Consider the following 14447-nt stretch of genomic DNA (forward strand, 5'->3'; position numbering starts at 1 on the left):
ATAAGTATTTCAAGAAAACAAAATTAGTCACTATAAAGCTATAGCAAAAGTACCCAAAAGTACCATGGTATCTCTAGGAAGTAGCAGATTCAGTGATGTATTCTATTTCGTGTTGAGTTAATTTGATATGTTGTGTTACTTAAAAGTAGCTATAATTATATGTGCAAGAATATTATGATTTACGTCAAAAACATCATAGCAATATAATAGGCATAATATGTATAGCCTACAGTGTTTTACATGAGAGAAAGAGTGAAAACAGGATTTTGAATAGTTTATTAATAATAAAATTCAACATGGCGATGTCAGGTTTAGTGTAAATATATGTGCACCTGTATTTATTTCACAAATGCAAACCTATGTAAATTAAACCCCAAATTCAGAATGATACAAAAAAGCATACACAATCTTATAAAACACAGTGTTTTTACGTATATGGCATTTCAACTACTTAATATACTTATATTTTTTGCATATAGGAGATCGAGCAAGTGTGAAATGTCGCTGATGTGGTGTATCGCAATGTGCGTTTTGTTTTTTGTTTTTTTGTTCTGTCGTCAGGTCATCTCCATGACCTTCTTGATCCAGTCCACATAAAACGACACACGGATGAAGATGTTTGGCTGGCCAAGGTGTCCGCAGCGGCGCATCGGTATGATGACTCCCTCTAAAACCCAGCAGTCGCTGTTCTGACAGGCCAGGGGCCCGCCGTAGTCTCTCTGAATGAGTGAAAAAGAAGAACGTTACAGCACACCTGCACACAGCACAGTCTTACTCATTTCACAATCCTCACTTACATCGATAGCAAAAACAGAACTTAAAACTAGCGTAGCTGCACAAACGCATAGAAAGGAAATGTTTGAAGCTCTAAAAGCCTCGTACGCATTTTGCAAGCTTTCTGCAAGCTAAGCACCGTCTTTAACAGGGTTATCTAGTTTTACTCCAGGAGCCAGATTTTGCACATCAAACAAAATAGTTTAAAAATAAAAAAAAATAAAATTAAAGCATTAAATCTAATTTAACCTAAAGGTGGAAGAATAAATAAAAAATATCTGTAGTATTATTTAATTAAAATAAAACAGCAGAAGTTGGATAAAACCAACCATGACACAAAAATCCTAAAAATAAAAAAGTACATTTCCTAACAAAAAATAGAGGAATAAAACAAAAACAATTATTGTACCAAAATCTTAAGAATATGAAGATACTATAAAGATCTCTACTAAAAAAATGGATGAAACCAACCAGAATTGTTTTATTATTGAAGAATCCTTAAAATTAAAAGATATATATCTTATATATATATATATATATATATATATATATATATATATATATATATATATATATATATATATATATATATATATATAAATATAATGCAAATAACTTAATATATATATATATATATATATATATATATATATATATATATATATATATATATATATATATATATTATAAAGTTACTTGCATTTATTATTATAACATTTTAAAAAACAGTGGCCAGTTCACATGTATACAGAATCACCAGTATCAGTTTTATTCTTATCTGCCTTCAAATTATCCATAGAAATATTTTATTAGTGATTGTAAACATATATGGTGTTAAAATGTACAAAAACAGTTCACACATCTACCTCACAAGCGCCAGCTCCGGCCACGAAGGGCATAGTGCACATCTCATTCTCACGGACACGGCCCTTGAAATATGTGTTACAGTCTTTATTGCTCAGTACAGGCATCTGAGCCACATTCAGTACAGTCTCATCCCCCTTTCCTGAAAGAGAGAAGCAGATTGGATCGGTGAGGGGAAGTGAGAGAATAAACAAAACGATGCATGGATAGAAAACAGAAAAGCGTGCAGAATAGAGAATGCTGAATGTTGCTGCAGGGTTTTTCTTTTACATCGCTGCTTAACAGTTACATACGATGTATGGTAATAATGTGTTATATGAGGAAGGGCAGAATTTCCAGCTTCCTACTTAGAGAAGCGTGAAAAGACAAGTCTCAACATTCTCAAAAGTACAGTAATATTGTGACATAACATAAAAAACTTTTGTATTTGAATATATTGTAAATACTAATTTATTTATGTCATCAAAGCTGAATTTTCAGCATCATTACCCAAGTATTCGGTGTCACATGATCCTTCAGAAATTGTTTTAATATGCTGATTTTCTGCTCATTATAAATACCTTTGCTGTTACTTTTGATCGATTCAATGCATCCTTGAAGAATAAAATGGCTTTAAAAAAATAATAATTCAGAAACCCAGACTTTTGAACAATAGTGTATAATAGGAGGTACTACAGATAACAAAAATGAACGCATCACCTTTTGTTTCTCCCCAACCAGCGATTTCACAGATGGTCCCCTCTGGAACGATGTAGCGCTCGGGAGGCAGACATATTTGGGAAACGCGCTCATTAAACTGAGCAGGACTGCGCAAGAAGAGCCAGACGGGTGTTTATTAGAGGGACAATTTAGTCAAGACACTTTTAAAGAATGGTGTGCAAAAAGTGTTGCACAGTTTAAACAGAAAGGTTGTTTGGTTTCATCAAGAAACTTCAACACCCACGAAACCTTTCCAAAGTTCTTTCGATATTTTTCAAGAGATATTATCTGTACTAAAAGGTCCAAAAATGCTCCTTCTATGGCACTGAAGAGCAAAACGTTCCTTCTCCGACAGGGCTTGCTTTATTTTTAAAAGGTCAGAACCAAATCGTATCGTGTTTGTGTGTGCTATGAAGTACGTTTCTAGCTGAAGCATGACCAGATGGGATTCAGTAGGACCACAGACGATCTTGGTCAGAGGAATGGTTTGTCTGTCCGGTTCGCCTTCCTTCGGATCACGGAACAAGGTGCCCATCATAGCACTGTATCCCGTGAGGTCCACATAACTGCACACAAACACCAACAAGCATGTGCATTTTTAATAAAACACTCCCACCGTCCAACTCTGAACATGAATCAGAAGAACACTTGAGTTACCAGGATGAGAAGCATTGCTTAGTGCTGATCACCCATTTGGAATTGACCAGAGAACCTCCACAGAAGTGATTTCCTTTCCTGAGAAGACATGCAGTGGCCACTAATCAGTTTTGCTTCCATAAAGTGGTATCGTTTGGGACAGATCATAGTAAGACTAACCGGTCTCGAAGGCTGACGGTCCAGGGAGAGTTTCCAGGTGTGCCGCCCACTATTCTTACCCTCTTCTGAGTCCGGTCGTCCCTCTTCCCACACTCGTTAAACACAACCTCCGCTTTTAAACACAGTGCAGGGCGAGTTACAAGCACAATAATACACATCAGAGTCTGTACTGTTTGCTGTATATTGTATTTTACTTACTTGTTGGCCCAGTGATTGGCACTTTCTCTCCAGCTATAATATAAAACAAAAAATATGGTTTAATTAATTATATTCGTTTTATATACATCACTGTTGATAGTTTGTTATAAACGCACTGTAAATGACTTAATTGGTATTATTAACTATACTATTGTATATTCTACGCGTCTTTAGAGATTGATGCTTCACCACACTGCTTGATGGCACAGTAGTCGAACTCAGTTTTGGGGTCAGTGGTGTAGCACCAGGGCCCGTGATGGTCTCCGTCTGGGTTCCTGCAGTAGTTGTCGGTCAAGTTGGCCTCTGGGTGTGTTTTGGGGTTTATCCTGCAAACACATGTGCGTAAATGACCTTGTACTTTTACTTTAGATCAACTTAAATGAGACTGGGATTTTATTCGTACTTGGTTTTGTGAGGTGTATTGACGCTCCATTTCTGGCAGACAATACCTTTACGTGTCTTGCGGACAACACCCCGGTAGTTTTTGCCGATTTCATTGTAGCAGTCTGGTGTAAGGATAGATAATCTGGTTAGTTAAACCGCCGTTCAAAATTCTGTTAAATTTTTATGCTTTTGAAAGAAGAAGTCTCTTCTGCTTACTAAGGCTGCATTTATTGGATCAGAAACGGTAATATTGTGAAATATTATTGCAATTTTAAATAATTGTTCTGTATGTCAATATATTGCAAAATGTAATTTATTCCCGCGATCAAAACTGAATTTTTTAACATCATTACTCCAGTCTTCAGTGTCACATGATGCTTCAGAAAGCGTTCTAATATGCTGATTTGCCGCTCAAGAAACATTTCTGATAGTTATCAGTGTTGAAAATATTTTACTGCTTCATATTTTTGTGGAAATACGTTTCTTAAATGTTCCTTTATAAATAGAAAGTTCAAAAGAACGGCATTTTTTTCTTTAAAAGGTTCTTTAAGGTTATAAATGCTTCATTATTTTTCATTTTAAAAAAAATAAAATACACAAACTATTGACTCCAAATTCCTAATGGTAGTGTATATACAATATGCATATAAAGTGTGCATTGATGTTTCTTGATTTTTTCCATAAAGACAAAGCACAAAATGTCTTTAAAAATGAAGCTGTAGTTGATGTTTTTAGTCACTAGCGGGCAGCAACTGTACCTTCAGCCTCAATGTCATCAGAACAGCGTTTGATCTGCAGGCAAAGAGCCGTCCTCATCTCAGACAGAGATGTGAAACACCACGGCGCCTCAGAGCCATCCGGGTTACGGCAGTAGTTTTCCTCCAGACCCCTAAAAGAGGAAAGAAGGAAGACGGAGAAGAACAGAGAGTTACAATCAACCGTTTTATACGGTTCTGATGAAGTTCGGACCAGAACAGATTTGGAGAAATGTAGCATTACGTCACTTGCTTAACAATGGATACTCATAATAATCCACAAGTAAACTGCAGTTCATCGGTTAAATGTATCTCGTAAAGCAAAAAGCAGCATGTTTGTAAGCGACAAATGCATCATTAAGGCGTTTTAACTGTTGCTTCTGGCCAAAGTACGAGTCCATAATAAGACTTCCTCATCAACGAACTGGAGTGGTGTGGATTATTGTGATGTTTTTATCAGCTGTCGGGATTTTACTGAGCATTACTCCGAATCTGAAATTACAAGAATAAACTAATTTTATGGCCTGAGTGTGCAAACATTTTCAGCCGCCTTTCATTTTTGCGCATACTATTCCCTTGACTCACTTGCACTCGTAGGTTTTGGGGAAAAAAGGGTGCTCGTGGGGTTTCTGGGCGTCCCAGCGCTGACAGGGAATTCCAGAGGTTGTCTCGTTGACTTTGCCTCTGTAATCCTCTCCGCGCCCCCGGAAACAATTAGTGGTGTAACTGGAGCGAAAACGGCGCTTGGGAGGCTCAGCTTTAGGGCAGAAAAAAAGAGAAAGAAGTTCACGTAGGAGAGACATTTGAGATAAAGATATTTCATTGATTGATGGTTCTTATCTCAGGGTAAAAGCGGAGCTATAGCTACTTGTAGATATGGCTGTATATTGGGAAGATGCTGTCATTTGTTGTCCAATTGCGTGTCAATGATTTCAGCAATCCACTTTATATTTTGAAACTCAGCTGTGTGAAGGTAACACATGCTCCCGACAGATCAATCATTGCATATTCATAAAGAATAATATTGTCGTCAGTTTTGTGAACCCAATGCAATAAACAGCTATTAATGTTGTGCTCTCAAACAGAACACCATATGCAAGTTTCTGACTTTCAATTATATAGTTGTCTTTTTGAACAGCACTGATGCGATTGGAAATGACAGCAATGTCCCCGGGAAGATGAAGATGAAGATCTGTGTCCTTTGAACAGAATGAATGAATAATAATCCAAACAATTTGCATGGAGATTGAAATTCATGCACTGCTAACAGAATGCAAACGACTGTTAAAGGTTATTGGTGTTGCGCGAGCATTTTCAATTTGACATTGCATCAAAATTGACTTAGAAGTTCTTTTTTTTTGAAGTTTTCCTTCAGTTTAATATCTGCTACGTCTTTATAATCTTTGACTTTAAAATAATGTTTCAGCAGTGCCTCTCTGGAATAGATGTACTGCTAAAATAATTTCTTTACTTGATACGCTAAAAAAAGTACGAAACTACAACTGAAATAAAAATAATAGAAATTCTATAGACATAAAAACTACTCAGAATGACAAACACAAAATAAAATATTTAACTAAAGTTAAACCAGATAATATAAAAATAAACAACCACTTATAAATATTAATAAAAACTATAATAGCATCTATAATAATTACGCTAAAAGCGGTTATAAATTGCATGTTTTTGCGATGCATGATTCGTTCGATGCCTAATGCATGACAGCAATTCAAAAATAGCTTTTATGCAAGTATCATATGTATTAAAAACATTTTATTAGAGTACGGTTGTTTTACCAGTGCCTATTTAGTTTTGGAGTCTCATATGAGCATAAAATTAATGAATTAGTTATTTTTTTACACCTTCTCAGCAGCAAGACTGTCTTCATGCTGAGAACAAAGTGAATAACAAAAGTCATACAATTACAAAAAAAACCCTCAAACATTTCAACTAAACGCTAGAGGAAAAAAAAAACATTAAATGAAATATTATTTTGTTGTCGTGAGGTGCAGAAATACTCACGGCACTTGCTTATATCACAGCTCTCTCTCTCCACCATGGTGTCAGTGGTATAACACCAGGGCACAGGAGACGCATCCGGGTTACGGCAATAATTATCATCCAAACTTTTATCAGGATACCTGGACGCACAAACATCAGATATTCAAATTATTTTACATTATTATATCAGCATCTGCCAAAAATCACTGCAACACCACATGATTAAAATTCATTGCCATACCGCCTCAGAAAAACACTGGGGAAAGCTCCTTTGAGCTCATTTGAGTTCAGATACAGCGGTTTACAAATGAATTTATGAACGCTAGAGGCAGTGAATCTCTGACACCTTTTATTAATTATATAATATTTGCACAATTACCTGAACAATATCATGTCACGACTTGAACATTTTTAATGACTTGAGATTTGAAAGCTAATGCTTTTGAACATTAGCATCACACATCGCCCATCACGTTCATATCTATGGCTCTTCATGGACTGCTCCGGTTTGAATCCGGTTAACTGTGGTTGCGGTAATGTATCAGTTTTGCATTTCGGATATGTTTAAAGCTGGATTTGGTGTAGGGCGTATTTCCAACATGATAGAACATTAGCTTTTAGCAACAGTCTGCGGATATTTCAATTGTGAACTGCCACAATACACACCTACATCAACGTAATAAAAAATGTGCCAGGGGTCACGTATTGAACGTTTTAGCTCCACTCAGCGGACATTTCTCTTAGAAACTGTGGCAAAACGTGCAGTGGGGCATGTAAAAACAGTGCACAGAGGTACGTATTTTTATGAGACAAGGTTTACTTCTCTGGCTGGTAAATGTGTTGATGCGGATACTGTTGGTCCCATCTCTGACACTCTTTCCCGCTCACTGTGTGATCCACCTGACCTCTGTAGTCTTCTCCATTGCAAGTGATGCACACCTCTAATGGAGAAACATACAATCATCTGCTCAGAACAAACCGCCGATGGCTGCGAAGGTTAACCCACAGTGTAAACATACCGTCTTTACACTGAGGAATATCGCAGCTCTCATATCTGCGCTCAGGGTCAGTGGTGTAACACCAGGGTCCGATGCGGTCGCCGTCCGGATTACGACAATAGTTCAGCTCCAGGCCGTTAGTAGCAGAAGGGGTCCATCTAATCCAAACAGTGGTCGTATCATACTAATGTCGCAGTTGTACATTACATAAAAGGATCTTAGAGTAAAATATACACTCTAAATAAATGCTGTTCTTCTGAACTCTATTCATCAAAAAATCCTTTGAAGCAGGACAACTGTTTTCAACATTACTAACAATAAGAAATGTTTCTTGAGATGTAAATCAGCATATTAAAATGATTTCTGAAGGATCATGTGACATACAATGATGCTGAAAATTCAGATTTGATCACAAGAGTCAGTTTTACACTTTTAATTTTAATATTTCACAATATTAATTATATATTTTTTTAGCAAATCAATACAGCCTGGGAGAGCATATGAGACTTCCTACATATTTCACTTTACATGACAATATTTGTGCAATATATTAAAGTATATGGCATACCTGTGATCATGAGGGAATTTGGACCACCACTGTTGACATGAAACTTTTTTTGTAATATTTCAAACAAACTTAACCACTCTTAGTCTAAGAATTACTTCTGTGTTCAACACTTTCCTCGATAGTCAGTCTTCCTACCCACAATGCACTTTCCTTTACCCACAATGCACTTCCTTACGTACACTGAGTACAGGAGAACATTATGAACAGGTTACTCCAGAGCGATATTGGTTTTTGATGGCGAGCAAATTCCAAACAAATACTTTCAAAATCTACTGAAAAGTATTTTAAGAACCAGCTTGTCACCTTTCATCTCATAAAGGTCACAGTTCACGTTTCTCTTGACATCTGCATTGTCTCCGTCGCCCACCCAGGGAAGGTGTTTACACGCCAAAGCTGGGCGGAACTCATAATTAAAAGCTCTGGAAATTCACAAATACATCACTTAAGAAAATGTTTCATAATGCGTTTCTTGAGAAGTGTTGCTTTAAAAATGTATTTTAAAATATTGCTTTGAAGTATATTAATTTAATTTGTACTTTACTGTGTTATTTGATATTAGATTAACATATTTTAAATGCACAGAAGACAACAGCGGTAATAACAACATCACACGAAAGATGTGTTCATGTCAAAAAAAGCTAAGTTTAACTAATTGCATTTAAAATACATGTTTATTTATATTATTTTAAGATCATGCTGGTTAATAGTGAGAATTGTTCCTTAAACTCTTACCCAATAGTACAATAAACAATATACTTTCATTTAATCATAAATAACACACATTCCAGTGTCTTAAATCATTAGTTTGCATTTCAATATAATCTGTAATAAGTATGCTAAAGTACATTTATTATTCACAATTATGGACAAAATAAGAAATAAATAAATTAAGCTGACTGATATAAAGGCAACATAGAAATGTTCCTTTTTAATTTTTAATGGCCGCGCTGTAAAAAATGGAACTGCACACTGATGCTATTCGCTTTAAACTAGATAAAACCCATTGTCAGACCAACAAAAATACCCCAAATGTTGTCCCAACTAATGAAACACATCTAAACAAAGAATTGAATGGAGTTGAAGGCGTTGTGAGTTCCCAGAATGCATTGCAACATGAATAAATTATGCAGTTACTGTTGTAAGAATTTAATTTTAATCTTATTTTTGGTTGTTTTATCAATATTGTTAAATATCGTACTGTGAAGTAAAGAGCTTTGTTAGCTGTCACAGTTTTTGAGGTTAGTGCGTCTAGTTTTGAGGCCTAGACTATGTTTAACCACTTATGTTCTTTTTTTGGATATCTTAGTCTTGTAAGTTGTCTTGTTGTCTACTTATTACACTAACTTAACCATTGCTGAACAAAAAAGAGACCTGTGACTTTACTCATAGTTGAGTAAACTTAAAAAAGCAGTGCAGCGGGTTTTAAGCGGACGGTGCACAAAGAGATTACACTTTGGTTGTAAAGGTGATACGTGCAGTGCATGCTGGGACAGGGAAGTGGGGATATGAGACCTGCATTCTGGACTCTCTGTGCAGCGTTTAGCACAATCCTCCAAAGTGATCCCTGAAAGTTCAGTCAGACGGTTGACGTTCCAGGATTTCTGGACCAGCTCTCTCCCCTCGGATCGCTGGAAATCATTCAGTGCGCTACGAAACGCTGTGAAAACACACATCAGAAAAGATGCGCCGTTTCACCACTTTTTTATTTACTAATCAGGCAAAAAAGCAAGAACAAATGCCAATATTTTTGTTTCGATGAAAACAATGACGAACGATGTTTACAGTGCATGTTAAAAAAAAGAGCCATTGTTGGTACGTTGTAGTAAATAGCACGCTTTTTGTTGCCGGTTTAAATGTAGCGTTCCATCTCTGAGTGTGTGTGTCCTTAGAGGGGCTTAAACACACACGACCTTTGGATCTGTAAACTACATCTGTTCCACAATATTCCCAGTGGCATGGCATAATCATGAAATGATGCCCAAATAACTACACAGTACACAGAAACTGGCAGAGAAAGCAGTCCACAGCTGTACACACATGCTTATGTTTAAATTCATTAAACATCTATATGAATATGTGCCTGTACACATGATGAAAAAGGGCCATTAATAACATAAATGTGTCAAGAATACATTGCGAGTCCGATATTTGCCATGGCAATTCCATGCAGTTCCTTAAATTTCAAGAAACCTTGTGCAGTAAATCTCTATTTACATATTTTATTGTGAACTTTCTTTATATAGCTCTTTATATAGTCTCTGTTCGTTGAAAATGTGCCACGGCGACCATAGTGCCAGTCAAAGTATCACAAAATAGTTGTAACACAGTAATGAATTATTATAAGATCTTAAAGATCAGAGAACTTTCACACTCTGTCTGTAATTTTGTTTTATGATAGCGATGGATAATACTATCCGTAGTTTTATTATGCTATTATAGTGTGTGAGAAGATTGGAATCACATTTTTTTTTTGGCTGTTTGGGACTGGGCTGCCTAAAAACGATTCACTTTAAAACACAACAACGCATCAAAATCCTTAATGTGAAATAAGAACTCATTAATTAATCTTACCATAAACTGCGTCAGGCCAGATCAGCAGAACCGTGAGAAAGAAGAGTGGAATCATGGTTACAAGAGCTGCTTTGCTCCAACAGCAGAGCTCGTCTGAGGACTTTGATTCTTTTCAACTGGAGGAATTGATGAAGGGGGTGGTGTGTGTATGTTTACTCCACAGATGACCCGATAGAACGGGGTATTTCCCAATAAATTTGGCTAAAGTAAAGAACTCTTTACCGAACATATACCAAATCCAAACAAATGAATAGTAATAACAATAACAAAGCCACTAGTTACAATAACTTAACATTTTAGATATTTTAATAATACATTATTATTCACTACTGCTAATAAACATAAATAGCTTACACATATATACAATAGGATGATGATATATAATAATAAGTAGGTTTTTAAGTCATTAAACGGGTTGATTCACGAGTCATTGAATCATTCAACCGATTCGTTTCGAATCTTTCAGGACCAAAACTGAAAATTACGGTAATTTTCCCAAGAATATGGCTTTTAACTAACATAACCCAATTAATAAATCGTTAAATCGTAGCTTGTCTTCAATATATACGACCCAATAAATGAAACTGAAGAATGATTGAGCGAAATATGACGGCACTGAACGAACACGTTCGCTTAAAAACATTTGTTTACAAACTGTTTAACACGATGGCCCATTTACACTGATATTACGGTTCGTAGGTGATCTGATACACTTATATAACACGAAACCACACTTAAACGTGTAAATGAGCCCATTATGAGCGAACTGCTCCATTCGGAAGTGATCCGAAACCATTGTGAAAGCAGCATTAGCATCGACAAGCAGGCCTGCTAGCTAAACGGCGTTAGCTTTTTACATTTCAATCTCCAACTCATTACAAATGGAAAACGCGTAGCGAAATAAATACGAGCTATTCACCTTAATTAAAAACAGAACGTATTTAAATTACGTTTGTAAAAAAAAAACACCTATTGTAGGCTCGTGCAGGGAAAGTTGGGAACGTTTAAATTCAGCAACAACACACCGAAAGCGAATGGCAACTCACTTATACAAAACTAAACACATTTTTAACTAATGATTAGCACTTAAGCTAGAGAAATGAGCGAGGGAGATGTTTTATGGAGGTTGTAATGGTCGCCAGAGCCGCTAGAGGTCAGCGTGTCTCCGGTTAAAACCGACAATCTTCCGGGACTCAAACATCTGCGGCGGTTCACTCTGCTACAGAAATATTTGTCGTACTCTGGTTCACGGGTGACTTATTAAACTTTAGCAAAGTAAACTGGTTTGTAGAATACGTTACAGTATACACCAGTAAAACGACTCGCACTGTAACGTATTCTAACTATTGTTTCGCTCTTGAACTTTGCTCCCGTGTGTTTCTCCAGAGGTTTCGCCATGTCCTCGGTCGAGGTTTCTGAAGGCTCGGTTCTGCTGGAGCTCTGCGGGGACCGGCCGCTGTTCTACCGAGAGGCGCTTCCGCCGAGCGGTGCCGCCAGCCTCTGCGTGCTGCTGCTGCACGGCATCCGGTTCTCGTCGGAAAACTGGCTGAAGATCGGGACTCTGCAGAGTTTAGCCGCCGCGGGTTACCGAGCTGTAGCCATCGACCTGCCAGGTGTGCTTTTAAAATGTGTTATATTTTTTTGTTCATGTTGATATTGCTGTTTATACAATTTAGGTTATAATTATTTTAAATAAATCAATATAGCATTCATTAGTCTGTAATATGCATACTTTAAAGTGCTCTAAAGCGTATACTGTGTTTATTATGTATATATAAACACACATACGGTATATATATATATATATATATATATATATATATATATATATATATATATATATATATATAAACATAATTTATAAGTATATACATGTATGTGTTTGTATTTATATAAACAAAATACATATACACAGTACACACATATATTATGTAAAGCAAAACTTTTTATTTTGGATGCGATTAATTGTTGGACAGCACTAATTACAAATAATTATAACATTTAGTAGCCGGTAATATGTAGAATAATATATTTAAAATATAAATATAGTTTAGAAACATGCAAAATAAAATGCTGTGTATGTTTTTTTATGCTGTTATGGGATAAATTACTATTAATGTCTATACATTTTTTGTTATTAGTTTAATATATTACTATTTTATTAATTTGTATTGTTAATATGGTAAAATGGAGTTTAGATTTATTATAATTAAATTAATTAAATTATAATTAAATAGGTTATTTAACAGCCTTTAATATGCATTATAATATATATTATAAGTATGTAAATGATGTATGTAAAAAAACCTCTTTTGCTATATAGACCCATTTCAGCAACTGTTATGTAACGCGCTGGCAAACATTAACTGCAATTATGGCACAATATGAGAACTTCCGCTATCTCTCGCTAACAGATTTCCTCCTAAACCCGCTGGTTTGTGTCCAGGTTTGGGTCAGTCTAAGGCGGCCCCGGCCCCGGCTCCAGTGGGTCAGCCGGCTCCAGGTGCGTTCCTCAGGCAGGTGTGTGAGGCTCTGCAGACCGGCCCCGTGGTGATCGTCAGCCCGTCTCTCAGCGGCATGTACTCGCTGCCCTTCCTCTTCCAGCACTCGGAGCAGGTCAGGGCCTACATCCCCGTCGCTCCCATCTGCACAGAGAAGTTCACAGCGGAGCAGTACGGCAGCATACAGGTGAAGCACGCATCCATCTATCCGTCCGTCACGAAATGAGCTAAAAATGAGCGATGTTCGTCTTTATGTACCTGCACAGACTCCAGCTCTTATAGTTTACGGAGACCAGGACACTCAGCTCGGGGAAGCATCGCTGGGCAATCTGAAGAATCTGCCCAATCACAAAGTGGTGGTAATGAAGGGGCCGGGGCATCCTTGTTACCTTGACGATCCAGAGACCTGGCACAAGGCGGTCCTGGACTTCCTACAGTTCTTGTGATCACGTAAAAGCTAATAGCGTACTAATCTAAACATTAATAACATTGCTGCTCATTTCATAATGTCAAAACTCTATGCAACTCTGCTTAAATCGGCTTTTTGTATTTGAAATGCTTTTCATTTTCAGGACCAAGAGTTTAGATGAAATGCTGTTTGAAACTCAGTTTCTGCACGTCTGAATCAATGAGAAAATAACAGGATGGGACTTGATTTTGTTAAAAACACAATAGAGACATTTTTTTTAAATTGTGAGCAAGGAACAACTGTTCAAAATCAATAACAAAAATCACGTATAAGCGTAAATCTGGTATTTTCTTTTTAAAAATCAGAAATGGATGCACTTTTTCCACTATTTTTAGTACTATTTTGCTTTCAAAAGAGATAAACAAAAATGATTAAATGTACTTTAAGAAAGCTTTAATAATATTTAATAATATGTATTATGATGCTGCACATGGTAAAATCGGGGACCAATGTCATCAAATCACATTTTCGTGTTTAAGCATCTCTGCGACGTAGACTGCATGAGAAAAATAACCACTACACAATGCACTGAAGTGAAAAATATGAACATTATTTAATAACTGATTCTCTGTAATAAACAATTTGAAAATATTTTACAAGGAGTCACAGACACAATATTTTACAAATTTTCCCTTGTCTTTTTTTTTTGTTGTCTGTACAAAAAAATGGAGCAACATGGACCCAGAGGCGAGGCACTGGGCCCCCAACACACAATCCAATAAACGAACGAAAGAAAAACGCTCACCATGATTTCAGACCTCAACTCATGAGTATTATCAGCAGTACTGTGTTTCTATTTTTTTAAATTATAATTTAATACATTTTAAAACCTCACTCATGTTAAATTCA

At 36.4% G+C, this 14447-nt stretch overlaps 2 protein-coding genes across 4 annotated transcripts; one reads left to right on the forward strand and one right to left on the reverse strand.

Annotated features, from left to right (window-relative positions):
- Positions 1 to 259: 259 nt before the first annotated feature.
- mst1 (macrophage stimulating 1) lies at positions 260 to 10776 on the reverse strand. Its single transcript, XM_043241392.1, is given in 19 exon segments — positions 260 to 719; positions 1641 to 1780; positions 2338 to 2444; positions 2757 to 2903; positions 2995 to 3072; positions 3154 to 3265; positions 3352 to 3384; positions 3541 to 3677; positions 3755 to 3857; positions 4494 to 4624; positions 5076 to 5247; positions 6513 to 6631; positions 7312 to 7432; positions 7511 to 7647; positions 8058 to 8135; positions 8168 to 8237; positions 8361 to 8476; positions 9570 to 9714; positions 10629 to 10776. Coding segments are annotated over 19 exon segments (2163 nt in total). The 5' UTR covers positions 10684 to 10776; the 3' UTR covers positions 260 to 557.
- A 1011-nt stretch (positions 10777 to 11787) lies between these two features.
- abhd14b (abhydrolase domain containing 14B) lies at positions 11788 to 14189 on the forward strand. Of its 3 annotated transcripts, none has more exons than XM_043241390.1 (4): positions 11788 to 11911; positions 12015 to 12241; positions 13075 to 13316; positions 13396 to 14189. In XM_043241390.1, the coding sequence occupies exons 2-4, from the start codon at positions 12025 to 12027 to the stop codon at positions 13573 to 13575; spliced, it is 639 nt and encodes a 212-aa protein (XP_043097325.1). In that variant the 5' UTR covers positions 11788 to 11911; positions 12015 to 12024; the 3' UTR covers positions 13576 to 14189. The 3 variants fall into 3 exon arrangements, with proteins under 3 accessions (XP_043097325.1, XP_043097326.1, XP_043097324.1); XM_043241391.1 differs by having other exon boundaries at positions 11791 to 11880; XM_043241389.1 differs by having other exon boundaries at positions 11801 to 11903.
- The last annotated feature ends 258 nt before the right edge of the window (positions 14190 to 14447 follow it).

The sequence above is a fragment of the Puntigrus tetrazona genome, chromosome 6, assembly GCF_018831695.1.
Source record: "Puntigrus tetrazona isolate hp1 chromosome 6, ASM1883169v1, whole genome shotgun sequence".
Classification (NCBI taxonomy): Eukaryota; Metazoa; Chordata; class Actinopteri; order Cypriniformes; family Cyprinidae; genus Puntigrus; species Puntigrus tetrazona.